The 20,250-nt window shown below is 28.3% G+C and overlaps 3 protein-coding genes across 4 annotated transcripts; 1 reads left to right on the forward strand and 2 right to left on the reverse strand.

Annotated features, from left to right (window-relative positions):
* Positions 1-1,985: 1,985 nt before the first annotated feature.
* LOC111681732 (heterogeneous nuclear ribonucleoprotein 27C) lies at positions 1,986-12,066 on the reverse strand. The gene is made up of 3 exons (XM_023443625.2): positions 11,872-12,066; positions 5,916-6,560; positions 1,986-4,370 (listed from the first exon to the last, which is right to left on the reverse strand). The coding sequence occupies exons 2-3, from the start codon at positions 6,408-6,410 to the stop codon at positions 3,597-3,599; spliced, it is 1,269 nt and encodes a 422-aa protein (XP_023299393.1). The 5' UTR covers positions 6,411-6,560; positions 11,872-12,066; the 3' UTR covers positions 1,986-3,596.
* Positions 12,067-12,129: 63 nt separating this feature from the next.
* On the forward strand, positions 12,130-15,983 carry LOC111681721 (putative RNA polymerase II subunit B1 CTD phosphatase RPAP2 homolog). The gene is made up of 4 exons (XM_023443612.2): positions 12,130-12,467; positions 12,521-12,635; positions 12,711-12,808; positions 15,718-15,983. Exons 1-4 carry the CDS (start codon positions 12,424-12,426, stop codon positions 15,947-15,949), a joined length of 489 nt encoding a protein of 162 aa, XP_023299380.2. The 5' UTR covers positions 12,130-12,423; the 3' UTR covers positions 15,950-15,983.
* Positions 15,984-16,156: 173 nt separating this feature from the next.
* LOC111681719 (FK506-binding protein 59) lies at positions 16,157-20,219 on the reverse strand. Of its 2 annotated transcripts, none has more exons than XM_023443611.2 (8): positions 19,934-20,219; positions 19,730-19,872; positions 19,549-19,669; positions 17,277-17,415; positions 16,949-17,208; positions 16,784-16,878; positions 16,468-16,716; positions 16,157-16,287 (listed from the first exon to the last, which is right to left on the reverse strand). In XM_023443611.2, exons 1-8 carry the CDS (start codon positions 20,130-20,132, stop codon positions 16,174-16,176), a joined length of 1,320 nt encoding a protein of 439 aa, XP_023299379.1. In that variant the 5' UTR covers positions 20,133-20,219; the 3' UTR covers positions 16,157-16,173. The 2 variants fall into 2 exon arrangements, with proteins under 2 accessions (XP_023299379.1, XP_023299378.1); XM_023443610.2 differs by having other exon boundaries at positions 16,157-16,290; positions 19,934-20,218.
* Positions 20,220-20,250: the final 31 nt, after the last annotated feature.

Below are 20,250 nucleotides of genomic sequence, written 5' to 3' on the forward strand. Positions count from 1 at the left end.
TGAATTTCTTTTTTGCATATAAGTTGATAAATATTTATACGTGTAATAATGTATATGTATATATATAGTTTATGAAAGTTTTGTTTAAAGAAATGTTAGAATAAAAAAGAAAATTATAATATAAAATGAAATAATAATAAAACTTGGAACAATTAAAAGTAAATTTATAATATGGTTAAATTGGTTGTTGTTGTATTGGTTGTGGTATATTTAATAATTTGTTTTATGTATTTTTGTATATATATAGTACTTTTTTTTATATGTATGTATATTATATATTTCATTAAATTTTAACTTTAAATTTAAATCATATAGTTATATAGAATAAATTTTTTTTGTTTAATTAATTTAAAGAAATTGTTTTACAATTAACAGTCAGTGTTTTTGTTTTCATTTAAATTTAATTAATTCTGATTAATTTTAAAATTTAATTTAAACATTATGTTACTTTACGTTAATTTTATATTATTATTATTTTTTATTTTTTTGTAAGTTTGTATAGAAATTAATGCTAACTTTTTTTTGTTTTCCTTTACGTTACGTTACACACATGTTTTTGTGTTTTTTTTTTTTTGCTCTATAAAATATGATTTTTTTTGTGGTAATATTAAAATATTTAAAAAAATTTTAATTAAAAAAGTAATTAAATAAAAAAAATATATATGTATGTAAATTAAATAATTATGTATAAAAGAATTTTAGTTCTAATTATGCAGTTGTAAGAAATTAATGTTATTTGGAAAGAAAAAAATAAAAAAAAAGTATATTTTTTTATATTTATTACTTTAATATGAAATATATAACGATGTTTATCAGGTGTTGTGAGGTTAAAATTTTTTCATGATTTTTTTTAACTACTTTTATTTTATTTAATTTTAAAGGTTAGAATATAAGTATTGTATTTATGTTTTTTTTTTATATTTACTTAGAACTTTCAACATTTTATTTATTGATTTTTTTTTGTGGTATTTTTTTTTTTTATTAAAAACTTATTTCATTATTTGTTTTATATATAATATTTATATTGATCATATGTTTATATAGTAGCAATAGTACATATATAGATTAATACATATAATATGTATATAAACTATTTTTGTTTAGTTTCTTAATTAGAAAATAATTAAATGTTTTGTTTTTAGTTTTACATTTCCTACTGTGTGTGTTGTTGTTGTTGTTGTTTTTATTTTTTCTTAATGATGATGTTTGAAAAAAGTGCGCTGTTGCTGTAATTCCTTAAGGATTTTTTTTCTGTCTGTTTTGAAAGTTTCAAGATTAACTGCTTGTTGAACCGAAAAAGGCGTTTCGTTTATCTTTCATATCAAATTAAAGGAAAAATTGTTAATGAAAAAGTAACACACCTTATTCTTACATTGCCCTTATTATTAGCTTTTCTTTGTGGGATTTTAAAGTTTTAATAACTTTCTTTTGTTTTAATAACTTTTTAATGTTCTTTTCTTTTTTAATTTTAAATCTTTTTATTACCTTTTTTTTAAAAATTTATATTAAGGGCGTTTGTTGTTTTTGTTAATCTTTTGCTATATTTATGTTAAATTGTTTTGTATTAAAAAAAAAGAAATTCCTTTTTAAAAAAAACTTTATTTTTTATATATATTTATTTAAAAAAAAAAAGAAAACTATATACACACTTTTGTTGTTTTTTTGTATTTATTATAAAATTTATTGAAAATAAGTTGTTGTTGTTTTTTTTTTTAATTCGATTAATATATTTTCTTTTGCTTATTTTTTTTCTTTGTTTGTTGTGTTATAAACTAAAACGTTATGAAAACCAACTTTACTTATTGTTGTTGTTGTTCTTATTCGTATAGAGCTTTTTATAGTAAAAAGCTGCTTTTAACTAAAGTTTATTTTTAAAATAAAAATTAAAAACGACATTTACTTTTTAAAATTTACCAAAAAAAAAAAAATATTAAAAAAAAAGTGAAACATAAAAACTCATGCCTAAACTATTAATTCGCTATTTGTTTAAAGGTAAAAATGTTTCTTTTTATTAATTAATTAATGTTTATAATATATTTATTTATAAGCTACAATTCACCAAAATAGTTAACATTAAATTAAAAATGTAATAAATTTAAAATAATAAAAAAAAGTAAATGAAATTTATTTAAAAAAAATCCTTAAAAACAACTGAGAAAAAGAGTAGTAGTAGTAATAGTAGTAAAAGTAGAGGCTAAAAGTGAAAAACGTGCTTTTTTTTTTTGATTTTTTTCTTTTATCTCGTTTAATGCTATTTGTAGTTTTCTTTCTTTTATATTAAGTTATATAAATATTTAATTTTAAATATTAACGTTTTAACTATATATGCAAATGTCTAACTGTAGGTTTTAACTATATAATGAATATGTCTGTAGTAGTTTAATTTTAAATTTTAATTTAATTTGTTTTAAATGTAATCCATTGTGGTATGCTAGAAATCTAATAGTTTTACATGCAGACACATTTGTTTTCTTTGCTTTAACATTAAAAGTTACCTTGTAATTAAAAAATAAATAAAGAACATTTTTAGCTAAAAAAGTAATTTTGAAATTATTTTAATCATTAAAAAAAAAATTCATATATAAACTTATACACGTCGTCTTTACCAAAAAAACGAAAATATCTGCTCCGTCTAAAAACTTCTCTAGAAATAATACAAACCAAAGACAACTAACAACTACTAGTTAATCTTTTTCGTTTGAAAAAATCTCCCTTTGAAGCTTAAGACATTTGTCCTGCAGAGATTTTCCCTTTCAAGCTTTGACGTGTTTATATAAAGTATAGTAGTAATGTTATTCTAAAAAAAATGTTTTTTTATAACTTTTTAAACCCCTATTTTTAATGTGTTTTTTTGTGTGTGTGTGTTTCTTTATCCTAAAACATGTTTGTTGTGTTTCTTTTTTTAGTTTTTTTCTTTTCCTTTTTTTTTCTATAACTTTAGTTTTTTTTTTAGCAGTTGGTTTACATCATAATTAACTAATTTTGTATTTTTTTGTTTTTCGTATTGTTAATTATATATTAATGTTTTCATTAAATTACTCTCCGTTTTTGCAACTGTTGTGTTTTAGTGGTAGTATATAGTAGTAATATAGTAAAGTTTATGTATATATATATAAAAAATTTTACTCTTTTTTTTTGATGTTCTTAAAAAATCTTCAATTTTCCTTTCAAGTTCTTTTACTATTTATATATAAGTATGTTATATAAACTTTGTTTTTGAAGAGTTTCATCTACATATATATATAGTTTCATATTTTTTGTTTGTTTTATAAGATCTTTTTTTATAATTAATTATTAATTAGTTATTAATATTATAATAATAATAATATATATAAAATTTAATATTTAACAACTGTACGAAACAGACGACGCTATAGCTTAGAATATGTTCACCTTGTTTAATTTTGTTGATGTTGTTCTTATTTAATCTTGTTTAGTTATTGTTGTAGTAGATGGATTTGCTTTTTTTTTGTTCTTTTATTATCTGTAGTTGTTTTACTGTCTATTACTTGTAGTGATTGATATTTTATTAGTTGAATAACAGCAGCAGCATTATTATTTAGCAGCAGGTATTAAACTTAGGCATAAAAATCTTTTTAGACTGCCTGAGAAGCAGCGTATGGTGGTTGTGTTGAACTATCATTGCCATACGCTGAACGGGGGCCGGCTCCATAGTTAGAGGCACCACCTTCTTGTTTAACATAATTTGAGTAGTCATAGTCATAACCAGAACCATAACCGCCATAATCATACTCAGAACCAGATTTCGAAGCAGAATTGCCAGGTCCTGTACGAGGCATACCGCCAACAGGTCCAGTTGTGGAGGGACCACCAGTAGCCCAAGTTTGAGCTCTACTATACATATCAGTAGCTGTGCCAGCACCGGCACCAGGTGCACCAGTTGGTCCAGCTGAATTAGGTGGCATATTCCAGGCATTCCAACTGCCACCACCAGAGGGTCCAGAAGGACCACCGGTTGAAGTGGAATTGTACATATCATAACCACCATAACCTTGTGTCTGTTGAGGTCCAGCATAATTGGACCATTGTGGTGGTGGTCCCTGGGGGCCGGGTGGAGCTCCCCATCCTTGATACGAACCAGGACCACTGTTGCCGTAGCCATAACCACCTTGTTGTGGAGATGTACCCCAACCTTGGTAACCAGGCATCATATTGGGAGCGCCTAGAGGCATATTCAATGGTGGTCCTCCCATTTGTCCATTTTGTCCTTGCATCATATTGATGGGTGCATGGGGTGGACCCCAGTGACTGCATTCATTGCCAAGTTTGCCATAGGCTCCACCAACAGTGCTGTTATTGGCATTCTGAGAGCTGGATCCGTCGCGTGGTTCAGCTTTTTTGATTTCCACCTTCAAAAGAAATGTATATAATAATTGAAATAATTAAAAATGTTTTCATTAAAATACGATTATGTATTTTAAAAGTAATTTCTAATTAAATGCATTAGTTTCGAGAGTTTTTCATTATAACTTTTCTTGCTTCTCTTTAGTGAGACCATTATTCTTTTCCACTGAGGGTTTTTTTTATTATCAAATTGTAAACTTTTGTTTTCTTTTGTCTTTTTTACAGTTGCTTAATACGCATTACATTTGTATTGTAAAGATAATAAAAACACTTTCAGCAAATGCAATTGTTTTAATTTTCTATAATTTTTCCATTATATCCGCTAACTATAAATCAACGAAAAGCAATGAGCTCTCAAATGAGCGCACTTGTAATCTCCTCTCTTCTTTTATGTATGCTCCACATATAGAAAAACAAGCAAAACAAGTTGGAGAACTATTTTTTACTCTCTGCCTTTCGCTCCTATAATTATTTTAGACTTCCGTTGCTGACTTATAACGGAGAGGAAATAAAATTGCTCGTTTCAGACTTAGAACTTATAGAGAGAAATAATAATTATGGATGTTTCTATATACCGGGCTCCAGTATATGCATTATAAAAAAAGTAATATAATGTAGACTTTATAAACATTTAGACTTGGTCCACACTAGGAAACTTTTTCTTAATTCTCTTTTAAAGTTTCTTTCAAGTCCACACATAGAAATTTTTGTTTCAGAAACTACGTGATAGACCTAGGTCACACTAGAAGAGAAAGAAATATCAACCATCTCTTTCTCTCATAGATAAAACCAAAAGTTTTTCAACAAAAGTTTCCCGGTATGAACTAGGTCTTAATTGCATTGATTTGTTTGACCTGGTTCACACTAGGAATCTTTTGATTTTTGTGTGTGAGAGAAAGAAAATGAAACGTCAACCATCTCTTTCTCTCACAAACAAAATGAAAAGTTTCTCAACAAAAGTTTCCCAGTGTGAACCAAGTCTTGTTGTTAGAATGAGAAGAATAAGACCTGGTCCAAACTAGGAAACTTTTGTTGAGAACCGTTTTCTTAATTCTCTTTTGAAGTTTCCTTAATGTCCGCACATTTAAACTTTTGTTTCAGAAACTACGTATTAATTGAATTGATTTGTAGAATAACAAAACAAGTTTTCGAGTTCAAGAAACTCGGTACCGCGAGAGAGATGAATGATATTCTTTCTCTCTCACGCAAAATCATAAGTTTCATAAATTAAGAAAAAGTTTCTCAACAAAGGTTGACTAGTGTGGACCGACAGTTACAAAACAAGTTTCCGAGTACGAGAAACTCCGTACCGCGAGAGAGATGAATGATATTCTTTCTCTCTCAGGCAAAATCAAACGTTTTTCAAAAAAGTTTCCTAGTGTGAACCTTAGATGTTTTAAATTTTTCCTAATACTAAGTTTTTAATGGAAAATCTAATCTAAAATGGAAAAATATCAAAATAAGCCTATGTATGAAACATATGAACAAACCTGCACATTATTTTAAAATTAATGTTATTTTTTATAAAATAAAATTATTTCAAAACTCACCTGTTTGCCATTAAGATTAATATAACGTTCATTTGTTACATGCTCAACAGACGATTCCTCTTCGAATGAAAGGAAACCAAAACCACGTGATTTCTTCTTTTCTTGATCGTACATTATAACAACCTCCGTTACCTTGCCATAGCGTCCAAAGAATGTACGCAAATCAGTTTCGGTAACGTTAGAGGGTAAACCACCAAGGAATACCTTGTAACCACCACCCTTTTTGGGTTTTTGCAAAGTACGTGGATTACATGGTTTAGGATCGATCGTACGACCATCTAATGTATGAGGTCCGCTTTGCAAAACATGTTGAACATTGGCTGGATCAGCGAATGTAACGAAACCGAAACCACGTGAACGGCCACTTTCATTATTTTTCATTACAACGCAATCGATAATTTCGCCAAAACGACAGAAATAACGTGATAGGTTCTCTTGAGTGGTTTCCCATGAAAGACCACCAACGAAAAGTTTGCCCCTCTCATCTTCCTCCATGATTTTCTGAGGATTTTGTTTAATTGACTTTAAATTATCCAAAACGAAGTGTTAATAAAAAACTGCCGCGCTTTTAATGCAACAACTGCTTCAGTAAAATTTGTTGATGTTTCTTTGTTTTGTTTATCTTATGGTTTGTTGGTTGGTGTCCTGTTATTCAAAGATGGAAAAATGGGAAAGACAAAAAAAAAAGAGAAATATGATTATTATTGTTTCTAATTGATATAACAATTTAATTTTTATCTCATGCAACATTTTACAAGTTAAGATTGCTTTTTTTTATCTATTGTGGTAACTTTTTGTTTGTTTTGCTGTTTATATTATAGTTATTAAATTGTTTGTTGGTTATTTGATGAAAACTAACGCCACGACAAAGTCGACACGTAACTTTCTAAATATAAAATTACCAAACACAAAAAAGAGAAATAACACAAAATATATTTAAAAAGAGAAGTAAGTATACGAAGAAATACAAGTAGCTAGTAGTAATGAATGAAAAAAGGAGGACAAAGTAACAAACATTTAAAGAAAAAAATATGCTTTTCGTTCGATTTGATAACTCGCTGTTGTAAAATTTTGCTGTGTTGGAAACGAATGGCGGTAAAATGTGAATAGTTGGAAAAAATAGAATCAATTGTGTAACAGTTATTTTTTAGAGTTCATTTACATATAAATTCTTTGTTTTTTTGTCTAATATAAAATTAGAATGAATCACATACAAACATACATATCTACATACTACATATGCATATATTTGCCAAAGAAGTTACCTACAATGGAACTTGTTATTTTGTCCGATTTTCTTTTTTTTGGTTAACCAAGAAGCAGAGAACAAAAAAAAAACATACAAATTTTTCTTTTGTCATATAGTGATAGTCCAAAAGTACTAACAACGAAAAAGAAATATGAGTAAAAAAAGAGCAGAGAAGAGAGGTATGTAAAAACGCCGGTTTAACAATATTCACCATCCACTGTCTTGTTGTTGTTGGTTGAATTGATGGGGAATTTAAACTCAACACACTTGTTAAACGTTGCCACTGTTTTTTTGTAAACAAACATGTATACCACACTACACAAGATTTGTTTGTAATCAAATGTATGTATTTTGTTTAATTACTCTTTCGTTTTTTACCAATACACGTGAATCTAGGTTAACAAGGTATTAAAAACATTCATATTAGATAGAAACCTACTACATAAATATGTATTATTATAGGTATGTGTTTGTATTTAGATGCATGTAATTCTTCAATACCATTAAATTATAAATTTTATGTCACGTTTCTACCGGCAAAATGTTTTCATATAACATTTTTTTAGGGACATTAATAACTTTTAAATACATAATTTTCTATCCACAACTATTATATTTACGAAACATCAGCATGTACCTAGATACATACATATGTACATATACATTAACTCTTTCGCTAAAAGGAGAGGTGTCAAAAGATGCTTTAACCACGATGTTCTTATTGAGATATGTACAAATATTAAGGTTCTACAAGTCCTAGTTTTGTCTGTTATTTGATGTTAAATTTTTAATCATAGCAGCTTATACTGAAGGACACAATAACTTTTTTGGCTTTATTGTTTATTTTTATATTTTTCCTTTTACAGTGAATCAATTAAGTAATTTGCCTTTGTAAAATTTTAAAAATTTTAAGAAGAAACTTTATCTAAAAAATAAAGCAATTTGTTTATTGTATTTTTTAAAGAATATCTTATAATTTAATTTTCTACCATAAAAAGTAAAATCGTTATATTAATTAACGAGATTTTTGATAAATGTATTGTTAATTTTTTGGGTCAATAAAGTATTTTGCTTTTTTTAGGTTTTTTGTTCATTTTTTAATATTGCTGCATTATTTTATAAAATTTAATATTTTTATTACTTCTATATATTAGAATAACATTTTTTAGATATTTTAGTAGTGGAACGACTAAAATATCTAAACCGATTTATTATCCTATATACCTATCAGAATTTATCAATATTTGACTTAACATGAAATCTGTCGTTTCTTTCATTAAATTTCGAAAATAATAAGTAATTTTGAATTGGATACATGATAAATGTTTTGTGAGGTATAAATCTATATATTGTAACAAAAATAATCTAGATTTTTGGTCATTTTGTGTTGATAAACAAAAACTACATTACGGAAACCCCATTATACTAGGGAGTACTGTGTAAATTTTATTTAGAATTGTATAATATTGATTCTTATTCGATAAATATAACACTAAGTACCATCCTAGCCACTCTAAGTATGGGGACATCACCATATACCACTATAGAACTATTACATGATAAAATCCTGATTTTCAACCTCAAATTTTAAATGCTTTATTTTATGAATAAGATACAGTAGGCGTATTAGGATCTTGATAGTTATTCTTGATTTGGGTTCTAAATATTTATAAGTGTATGTATTAGCTGAAAATTTTTGCTTTTGACCTTAGGGTATGATAACCACCTCTATTTTAAAATATCTAAATTAGGTATTTTTCCTGTACTACACGACAGTTTACTTTACATTGGTTCCAAGCATCCTAAGGTCTGTTTAGAGGTCTAAATTAAAACATAGTCAGGAGTCCAATGGTTTAAATAAATTTACTTTTTACATGTTTTTTTCAATTTTATTTATAAACAAAAATCTAAATTCTCTTAAAAAAGGTAGGCAAAAAACTTAGTTGATTCACTGTATGTATTTGTAAATGTCAAAAACCTTGAATGTAATTTTATAGATACAATATAGCAAAAGCGTTATCTTCCAGATTTGTTTTTAGAAAATAAAGATTAAAATGTTTGTTATTGTTTAGTATAAATTATGGAAACTTCAAATTTAGGTTTTCATTAATTTTCATAATACATTTACAATTATGGTATAAGTAATGTTTAATCTATATTTTTTTAAATCATGTTTACAATTGTTTTCTTTTTTATAAAACATTAATTGTATTGATAATATCGTTTTCTGCTGTTTTGTATGGTAACACTGCGAAAGTAAATCTTGTACTCAAAAATATCAAAGGGATTAAGATTAGATTAAATATATTTCAACTAATATGATTAATTGATTATTGGCAATTGTTTTCCAACACATTACCGACATGTTTTTCAACGTATAACCTACCTATGGATAATAATCAAGTAAATGAGGAATTCCTTAAAATTTTTAATACCATAAAAAAGTCGTTTTGGAAAGACCTGGTCCACACTAGAAAACTTTTGTTGAGAAACTTGTTCTAAACATATGTATAAACTTTTGTTTCAGAAACTACATATTAATTGCATTGATTTGTTGTACGAATGAGAAGATAAACAAAACAAGTTTCCGAGAACGGGAAACTTTGTACCGCGAGAGAGATGAACGATATTCTTCCTCTTTCTCTCACACAAAATCAAAAGTTTCCTAGTGTGAACCGATAGAAAGGATTTAAAAAAATTAAACTAGTGCCCGTCGAGAAAAAAAAAACATGGAAATATTAGATTCGATTATATTTCTAAATAGGTAGTTAGAAATTTAATTTTAACTGAAAAAATTTAATATATTTAATTATATATTATTGCATGTTTATATAAAAAAATCGAATGAATATTTAGAAATTATCTAAAAATTGTTCCCCGTATAAAAACAAAGATTCGGATTTTTTCCAATTCTTCTTTAACAATCTTCCAAAAGATCGTGAACGGTAACCCCAACTAATCGGTTATTTTAGGTTTATTACGCACATTTAACCCACGAAATTCTTACAATTAACCATCAATAACTTTATTGAGCATTTATGAATATGGAGGTATACTTTGAGTTTTTACATGCCATTATGCGTATGTTTAATTATATACCTAATCCGTTTATTTACATTTTCGTAATAAATATAAATTGAAATTTTTATCACAAAAACATTTAGTTTTATTAAGAAATAAGCCTTTTAGATTAGTAAAGTTATGCCAAGTTATCAATAATTTATAACAGACATTTTGCTTGTAGATCATAAATTATCCAAATATGCAAAAAACATGTTTTTTGCATAACATAAAATATGCACGTTGTTTTTTTTCCTTGTCACAGATAAATTAAAACTTGTTTATTATCAAGATACAAAACATGCATTTAGCAGATAATAAAATGCATCTGGCAACATTTAAGTAAAATTCACCACACTACCAATTCAAATAAAAAACAGAGGTAAAACTACAACAACAACACACGCAAACAAAAATAAGTACCGAAAAAAAAAACAAAATGGATGACAACCAAAGAATGCGAGCCGAAACATATAAATATAAATTGTATTAAAAAATTTAATGATGGAAATTTTTTTTGTTAAATTAATAATTTTGTAAATTGTTAACATTAAATTGTTAACATGTAAATTTCATTAAAGATACATAATAAAAACCTTACATTATGATATATAAAATATTTTAATAAAATTTAACAAAAGGTGAATTTGTTACAAAAGTAAAATAATGATGGCGAATATTTTTTTATATGACGTATGACTAGATACCACACTTTTGAACAAATAAAGTTTTTACGCAGTAGATATTTTTTTGTACCATCATATTTCACTTAAACACATTATTGACGGACGGACGGACTGAATGGGTCTATGCTTGTTGTCATAAAAATGTGAATGAACCAAAGGATGGATGATGACGACGATGAAGATAATTGGAAATGACAGACGAAATGAACGAGCGGACGGACGGGCAGTCCTATGGCAATTTTGGAGCGAGGCAACAATCTCTTTAAAAGTAGCAAACAGCAATACAAACGCGTGCGTTCAGCGCGCTTATAATAATGTTGCTGTCTGTCTGTATTCATGAATGTTTGTGCGCGTTTACACAAATGCTGTATTCGCCTCATTTTTCTTTTTAATTTGTATTTTTCAAACTAAAACGAAAAAGACTACGATACCGAAGACCAGAGTAGATGATTTCTTTTTGGCATGTATATGTATGTATGTAAACCAGTGTGGTTATACACAATACATAGCATTTTGTATGTATAAAATGTGAAAAATTTTCACTTTTTCACACACAAACCCAACAAATTTGGAGCTTTAGCCATAGAATTTTTATGTTTTCACCAACAAATTTAGCAAAAATTCCAAGGTATCAATGTTTATAGATTTCTTTGTTTCCTCGTTTATATTTTTGAGGTACCATATTTGTTTTTTTGTATAAAATTTTCTTGTTTTTTATATTTTTAACTAAAGCCGCATTTAGACTTTGTCATTTAATTTATTGCCAACACCACCACCATTTTTTCCATTATATATATGTATATAATCATATATAAAATATTAAAGAATCTTTGGATTTTCACTTGTATATGTAGTATGTACATGTAAATTTGACCCAACGACCGACCGCACGGTTGCAAGCAACGCGTTATGTAAATTAATATGTAGTTTTAATGAAAAATATAAAATATTTTAGGCTCACCGCTTTCGCCAAGTGTTCGTCTGAGGAAATCTCAAAAATTTTCGCACTGCAAATTCACTAAATTTAAGTTTTTCCTTAAAAAACTAGCTTATAAATAATTTTATGATTTGACGATATAACCTAACTTAACCATGATAAAATGAATTTCGACAAATGCTCTGAAACTGAAAAGGCTGTTTTTTCTACAGCGAATGGTGAATAAAAACCCGCTTATACACTGTGGTGAAAATTTATCTATTCTATATGAATAATGCAGCTAAAAGAGATAAAATGCTATTTAAAGTATATAGCTATCCTTGTCTAACTAATGAAAAGTGAAGGGAAAAATAAAGTATGCCACGTTAGATGAATTGACAGTGTTGCTTTATCATGCCAACACAGAGACGCTCAACACACAAGCATATGCTTGTATTAAACATTGAAATATGGCAATATTATTGTTTATAAGCTTCGAGTTAAAAATGACAGAAGTTAAAAGTTAATGACAAGTGATATATCTTTAGATCGTATTTTACTTTTGCAATTTGCTATTACAAATAATAATAATAAGAAATGAGTGACAAAAGCAATGCTAAATCAAAAACTAAACATTTAAGGTATGTTTAGTTTAAGTCATCTTATTCAATATATTGACTTTGTTTACATTTAGTAAAGAACAATTAATTGAAGCTATACGCAAGAAAAAAGAGTGCAATGCTCGTGCCCAGGCCATCGTAGAATCCCTGCTGGAACGTCATATAGCCGAAGAGGATTTCTTATTAAAGGTGCGCTTCTGTAAGTTTGTTTTGTTGTAAATGTAAATTTGTAATCCGTAATTTGTAAACATTTTGTAATTTTAGTTGAAACACATTAATCAGTGTCACTATGAAGATATAGTCGATGAAAGGCATATTCTACAGTTTTGCTCATATCCTTTGTGTGGTGTTATTGTGGCGAAGTAAGTTTTGAAAACGATTTATAAATCAAGTACTTATCAAAAGTTTTAACATATTGTTGTAAATCTATAGTTTTATAAAAGTCAACATACGAACAATCGACTTTTTTTGAAACAAAAACAATTTCATTTGTTGGGCATGGACGGACATTTTGTTACAAAAGTAAATAATTTTGTTACAAAAGTAAATAATAATGCAATGAAATTAAATTTCATTGCAATAGTTTTAAAAACGAATGTTTAACGTAAATGTTAAAAAAGTGAGAAATTATAGTCGGGCGAGGTCGACCTTATAATATAACCCTACAACTGTTACAAAAATGAAATGTGATTTAGTTTTCATTATAAAACATTTAATTTTGAGGGGGTAATTTTAAAGGGTCTAGGGTCAAATGAGGTCCTATAATTAAAGACTTCATGATGGTCATCAAGGCTACTATAGAACTTTGTTTTGCAGGTTTTTGTCGAGATACGAGTATATTAAACATAATTATGAATTTATGGGGGCTTGGTGAAATAATGAACCGATATTAACCATTTTTAATAGGCTTCGTCTACGGTACCGTTAAGGATTATGTGCCATATTACATTAAATTATCTCCAAAATTGCGAGCTGTATGATTACAAGGATTACATTGACGGACGCGCAGACGGACGGGCATAGCTTAATCGACTCAGAAAATGATTCTGATCCGATTATTATACTTTAAGGTGGGTATAATAGGACCTACATCATTGTGCGTCTTGCAAAAAACAGGAGATCTATGGATGCGGTTGATTACACAATGAATTCCGCAATCTATATTTCATAATTTAAAAACAATATCTTAGCGAGATTCCAATAGGTACTTTTAGTGATTTCGTAACTGTGTCTCGATCTCTGTGTGTACACATTGACTTTTATTAAACTGTGTGTGCACTTGTATTTCTCGGGGGCATGTTACCTTGATGAAAGATCCCATCTTGGAGTTATTGCAATCCCGTTGAAAAGAAGTGCTTTCAGTACATCTAATCTGCCAGGACTATGAACTGGTGATGATCAAATGTATCCTCAACCTTTCCTTGGAATGATTAGACATAGGTCGAACCAAAGAATATAATCTGTTACCGCGGGAACTGGTAGACCGCAGGGCAGAGTTTCTGACTTTGTTTTGTCCCGGTTATTAAAGAGGTACCTTCGGGGAGCCCGTGGTGACTGTGATTTAAACCCAAATTCGAGGGAAAAGAATGTCGATTAAAAAAAAGACTGATGCACAGTAAATTCTATAATTCGTGATAAATTCGGTGCTTTTGCCGAAGACAGATATACCACAGAGAAGTGGCTGTGAGACTAAATGTTGGAAATGAAAAGGTGTTAAGTGTATATGATACGGGATTGCAGGTGTTCACTTAAAGCACTTTGACATCTTGTGCACTTGAACCCCTCGTGGTTTAAAGTCCTGCGAAATAGTATTTGTACTAACAACTTCATCCGTACATGTTTAGCCAGATAGACGGTTTTAACATTTTTTACTTTTTTTTTGCATAAAATCACAAATTTTTGTTTTTAAACGAAAATAATTTAAAACTAACAAGTAAGAGTTCTATATTCGGCAGCGCCGAATCTTATATACCCTTCACCATGGTGTGTTAAAAAAACATTCAGTACCAAAAAGTCCTCTTTTACATCACATTCTTCGTGCTCAACATGCTTAAATTCATGTTTCTAGATTCAATATTATAGAAAATTCAAAAAAGTACCTTTTGAAAAAAGAAAAAGTACCCAAAAGATCCCCATTGATTTGTTCTCGTCTAATCCGGGCTCTACATACTTAATTTCATGTTTCTGGGTGAATTATTATAGAAAACTCAAAAAGTACCTTTTGAAAAACAAAAAAGTACCAAAAAGTTCCATATTATATGTTCTCACCTAATTCCGAATCTACATACTTAATTTTATGTTCCTAGGTTCAATATCATATAATACTCAAAAAGTACCTTTTGAAAAATGAAAAAGTACCAAAAAATTCTGTTTTATGGGTTCTGGTTCTTATGTAATTCCGAATCTACATACTTATTTTTATATTCCTAGGTTCAATTTTATAGATTAATCTAAAAGTACCCTTTGAAAAACGAAAGAGTACAAAAAAGTTCCTTTTTATGAATTCTCACCTAATTTACACTCTACATACTTAATTTCATATTTCTAGGTTCAATATTATATGAAATTCAAAAAGTACCATTTAAAAAACGAAAATGTACCAAAATGTTTTCTTCTATGGTTCTTACTTAAGCCAGGCTCCACATACATAATTCCATGTTTCTAGCCAATAACAACACACTAGTGCTGCTTTCGCTCTGCTACTCTTACTTTGCTGCTCTCGCTCTGCCTTGTTTTTATAAACAAGAGTACAATAAAAAAATTTACCGTATGATTGTGTATTTTGTTTTTGTTTTTTGCAATTTCTGTTTGAGCATGAATAAAAAATCTCATTTTTTGATGAAATTTTCAGAGGTTGTCTCGGTTTTTTGCTTATATCTCCGATATTTATGGACCGATTTTGCTGATTTTAAATAGCGTTCTTCTCGAAAGCATATCTAACAAAATTATTGAAGATTCGGATATCGCCGATATCTGGGTTCCTCTAAAAAACTGATTTCAACAAACACATAGACGGACAGACGTACAAGCCTTAATCAACTGCCCTACCTATAAGGATCCAGAATATATATAGGTACTTTATGGGGTTGGGAAATTATATTATAGAAATTACAAACGGAATGACAAACTTATATATACTCCTCTCACGAAAGTGAAGGGTATAAAAATACTGTAAAACATTTTAAAAATATTAAAAATTTTCTATAAAATGAAAAAAAATACTAAAAATTCTTTTGAAATTCTAATATATATATATCTTCTTTTTTTTCAGTGTCCCCACTAAACAATATCAAATTTCCACAACAAACAATAAGGTCTATGATATAACAGATCGTAAAAAATTCTGCAGTACCCAGTGCTTTAAGGCCTCCGAATATATAAAATCACAAATGTTAACCAGTCCATTGTGGTTGAGGCATCAAGAAATTATACCACAATTCAAATTGTTAAAAATCAAAGAAAATGAAACTTTAACAGAATTTGAAGCGTTAAAAATTAACTAAATAAATATAAAATCAAGAGTATTTTTTTTAATTATTTAATATTAGTTTTATTTTTTTTATACTACATTGCAATAATTCATTTCGAAATAAAAAATAATAATTAAATATTGATGTTTTAAAAACTAACTTATACCATTAAGAAGTTCTTAAATGGAATCCCAATAATGTAGGTTATTATAAGGGTATTACACTTGAAAATAAAATTTGTATACAAAAATAAATATTTAAATCATAACAATATTGTTATCACGTTCAAATGCACGATCAACTTCGCGTTTTGTATCCTCATCCGTCCATTCGCCACATTTAGAAAGAACATCAGTTTCGGCGGGTATGTCCTGCTAATATTTGTAAAGAGCAGAAAAACGAAAATAACAATCAACAGCATAGTTTCTTTTAAATTTTTTTTCAATTTATTAAGTAAAACCCAAATTAAATAATTTAAACTAATGATTTTTGCAACTAAAACAAATACATATAAAACTTTGTAAATGTTAAATGAAATCTACGGTTTATACCTCTTTATCGGCAGCTGCCAATTTGGTAAACATATTGGCATATATTTTCTTTTCCTTGTCATTAGCTTCTTTAATCTTATGCTTGCATATTTGTATTTGATTTTGAGCAGCCTTATTTGTGGGTTCCAATTCCAAGACCTTTTGGAAGTCTACCAAAGCCTCTTTGTATTCATTTGTTGCCAAATTACATTGACCGCGACGATAGAGAGCCTTGATATTGTTTGGTTCCAATTTTAAAGCTTCGTCACACTAGTTAAGTAATTAATTGCATAATTTACTCAAGTTTTTTTTTTTTTGGAAAATAATTATCACTTACCGCATGTTTGCCTTCGAATTGTTCATTAGTCTTTTGATAGCACAAAGCCTGATTACTATAAGCCGCCACTCTTAATTTGTTACTTTCCTCATCATCTATATAATAAATTAATTTAACATTATTTATTACGTTTAAAAAAAATCTTATTTAATTTGCCAAACTTACTGTTTTCATCATTTAAAATATTAACAGATTTTTTGTACATTTTAATGGCCAATGGATAGTTTTCCTTTTTGAAATATTTGGTTCCTTTTTCTTTATAAATCTTGGCATGTTCAAATCGTTCTTCTTTTGTATATTTCCAATCGTCTACCACTCTTTCACAATCATTTAATTTAATTGTATATTCTACATTGGCATTTGGTGGTATATTAAATTGTTCATTACCCTTTGTACCAAAGGCATATTTTGATTTAATTTTAAATCTATTTTTAATAAATTGAAATTTTTTTTTTTAAATTCTTATTCAAAAGAAAATTTTCCTTCATCTTACCTAGAAACTTCACCAACAACCATTTTTTCTATGGCTTTTTCAACACCCTCTATGAGACCAATGTCACTACCTTCGCCCAAATCAAATTCGACATCGCGGTCTTCGAACACTCTCTCTTCATATTTGCCAGTAATGTGTGCTATACGAAAAAGACAAAGAAATTATAACATTTATCGTTTAAGAGTGCTATATTCGGCTGTGCCGAATCTTATATACCCTTCACCATGATCTGTCAAAAAAAAAACAGTCATTACGAATATTATTACAAAAAATAAAATAATACCAATTATAGCCCATTTTATACGATCTAAATTTATCCGGTCTCTACATGCTTAACTTCATATTTCTAGGTTCAATATTATAGAAATTTTAAAAAGTACCTTTTGAAGAACGTAAAAGTACCAAAAACTTCGCTTTTATGGGTTCCCACTAAATACAGGCTCTACATAATGTTTCTAGGTTCAATATTATAGAAAATTCAAAAAGTACCTTTTGTAGAACGAAAATGTACCAAAAAGTCTCCTTTTATGTATTCCGGACTAATCCGGGCTCTACATACTTAATATCATGTTTCTAGGTTCAATATTGTAGAAAATTCAAAAAGTACCTTTTGTGGAACGAAAAAGTACCAAAAAGTCTCTTTTTGCAAGTTCTTGCCTAGTCAAGGCTCAACATGCTAAATTTCATGCTTCTAGGTTCAATATTATAGAAATTTCAAAAAGTACCTCTTGAAGAACGAAAAAGTACCATATGTCCCCTTTTATGTGTTCTGGGCTAATCCGGGCTCTACATACTTAATTTCATGTTTCTCGGTTCAATATTGTAGAAATTTCAAAAAGTACCTTTTGTAGAACGAAAAAGTACCAAAAAGTCCCTTTTATAGGTTCTTACCTAGTCAAGGTCCTACATTCGAATTTTCATGTTTCTAGATTCCATATTATAGAAAATTCAAAAAAGTACCTTTTGTAGAACGAAAAAGTACCAAAAAGTCCCTTTTTATAGGTTCTTACCTAGTCAAGGTCCAACATTCTTAATTTCATATTTCTAGGTTCAATTTTATAGAAAATTCAAAAAATTACCTTTTGTAGAACGAAAAAGTACCAAAAAGACCCTTTTTATATGTTCTTACCTAGTCAAGATCCTACATTCTAAATTTCATGTTTCTAGGTTCAATACTATAGAAAATTCAAAAAAGTACCTTATGTAGAACGAAAAAGTACCCAAAAGTCCCCTTTAATGTGTTCTCGTCTAATCCGGGCTCTACGTACTTAATTTCATGTTTCTAGCCAATAACAACGTAACGTAACGTCATATTCATTCTTTGATTTGTGTTTATAAACAAGAAACCACAATAACAAAAAATTTACCGTTTGATACTGAGTTTTGTTTTTGTTTGTTTATTGTTTTGTACAAGCATGCACGAAAAATGTAAATTTTTCATGAAATTTTCAGAGGTGGTCTCGGATTTTTACTCATATCTTCGTTATTTTTTAGACCGATTGGACTGATTTTAAATAGCGTTCTATTCGATAGTATTTCCAATAGAATTATTGAAAATTCGGGTCTAGCAGATATCTGGGGTCTTCTGAAAACTGATTTCAACATACACACAGACAGACAGACGGACATGGCTAAATCGACTCCGCTATCTATAAGGATCCAGAATATATATACTTTATAGGGTCGGAAAATTATATTATAGAAATTATTTTCTCACGAAGGTGAAGGATATAAAAATTAAATTAAGTTTAATATTTATATTATTTTAAATGAAGTTTTTTTAGTTTAATAAACCAATTAGTACCCCCTAAATATTTGTTTCACTTTCTCTAATTTGTCGAACAAAAGTGATGTGCGTTTATAGGAATATGCCCTAATGTATAACAAGTTCTTCTTATTTTGTGTAACATCTAACATATAATCATTAAAAAAAGGACCGACTAACAAAATAATTACAACTTTCTAATTCTTTCTTTGATATTTTTTATAAAAATTAAAAAAAAAAATTAAAAATTATACTGCCAAAATATGTACAAATGTAAAATTTGTTTATACGAGAACTATTCCATGTCATCGATAACACTTATAACATAAACACATATTTATCATCACTAACCAAAAAAAGTTTCTAGAACTCTCTTACCGACAAAAAATACCACAAAAAATTAATTAAAAATACAGAAAAAACCGCATGATAACACAAAACCAAAAGGAATGCTACAATTTTTAGAAAACTTTAAAAAAATATTTAATGAATGAAAAATACTCTTACCTTTAACAAATGCACCTTCATTTGGTGTACGTTTTTTCTCACTGCTTTCCACAATAAAACGTTCAATGCTGCCATCACTGTTAGGACTTATATCTTCGCCCATCCAACCCAACATTTCAAGCTTTTTTTGGAAAAAAGGAAATTATAAACTAAGACAACTTATATTATCTTTATTAATTACCTCAAATATTAATGTGGAATTTGGTGGTATACTGGGTGGACTTCCCGCTTCGCCATAAGCATAATTAGGAGCACAAATTAAGTTACATTTTTCACCTAATTTCATAGTAGCCACCCCTAAATCAAAGGCCTTAATAACACTACCTGTAAAATTATTGATATTTTTAGTAACGAAAAATATATTATTATTAATTTTAAAACCTACCTTTGCCCAAATTAAATTCAAATGGTTGTCCACGATCAACGCTAGAATCAAATATTGTACCATCGGTCAATTTGCCGGTGTAATGGAGTGACACTTTACAACCATTTCCTGGGGTCTCTGTACCGGTACCTTCTTTAAGAATTTCTTTTTTCACACCACCATCACCAGAAATATCCACAATTACCACTTCAGCGGTCATTTTAACTTGTTTTATTTTATATTTGGCTGTTTTGACAAAAAACGATGTAATCACTTGCACTTTTTGAACACAATTGATTATTGCACGAAGTGGGATTGAAAAAAATAATTTTTTTCTA

Source organism: Lucilia cuprina, chromosome 2, assembly GCF_022045245.1.
Source record: "Lucilia cuprina isolate Lc7/37 chromosome 2, ASM2204524v1, whole genome shotgun sequence".
NCBI lineage: Eukaryota > Metazoa > Arthropoda > Insecta > Diptera > Calliphoridae > Lucilia > Lucilia cuprina.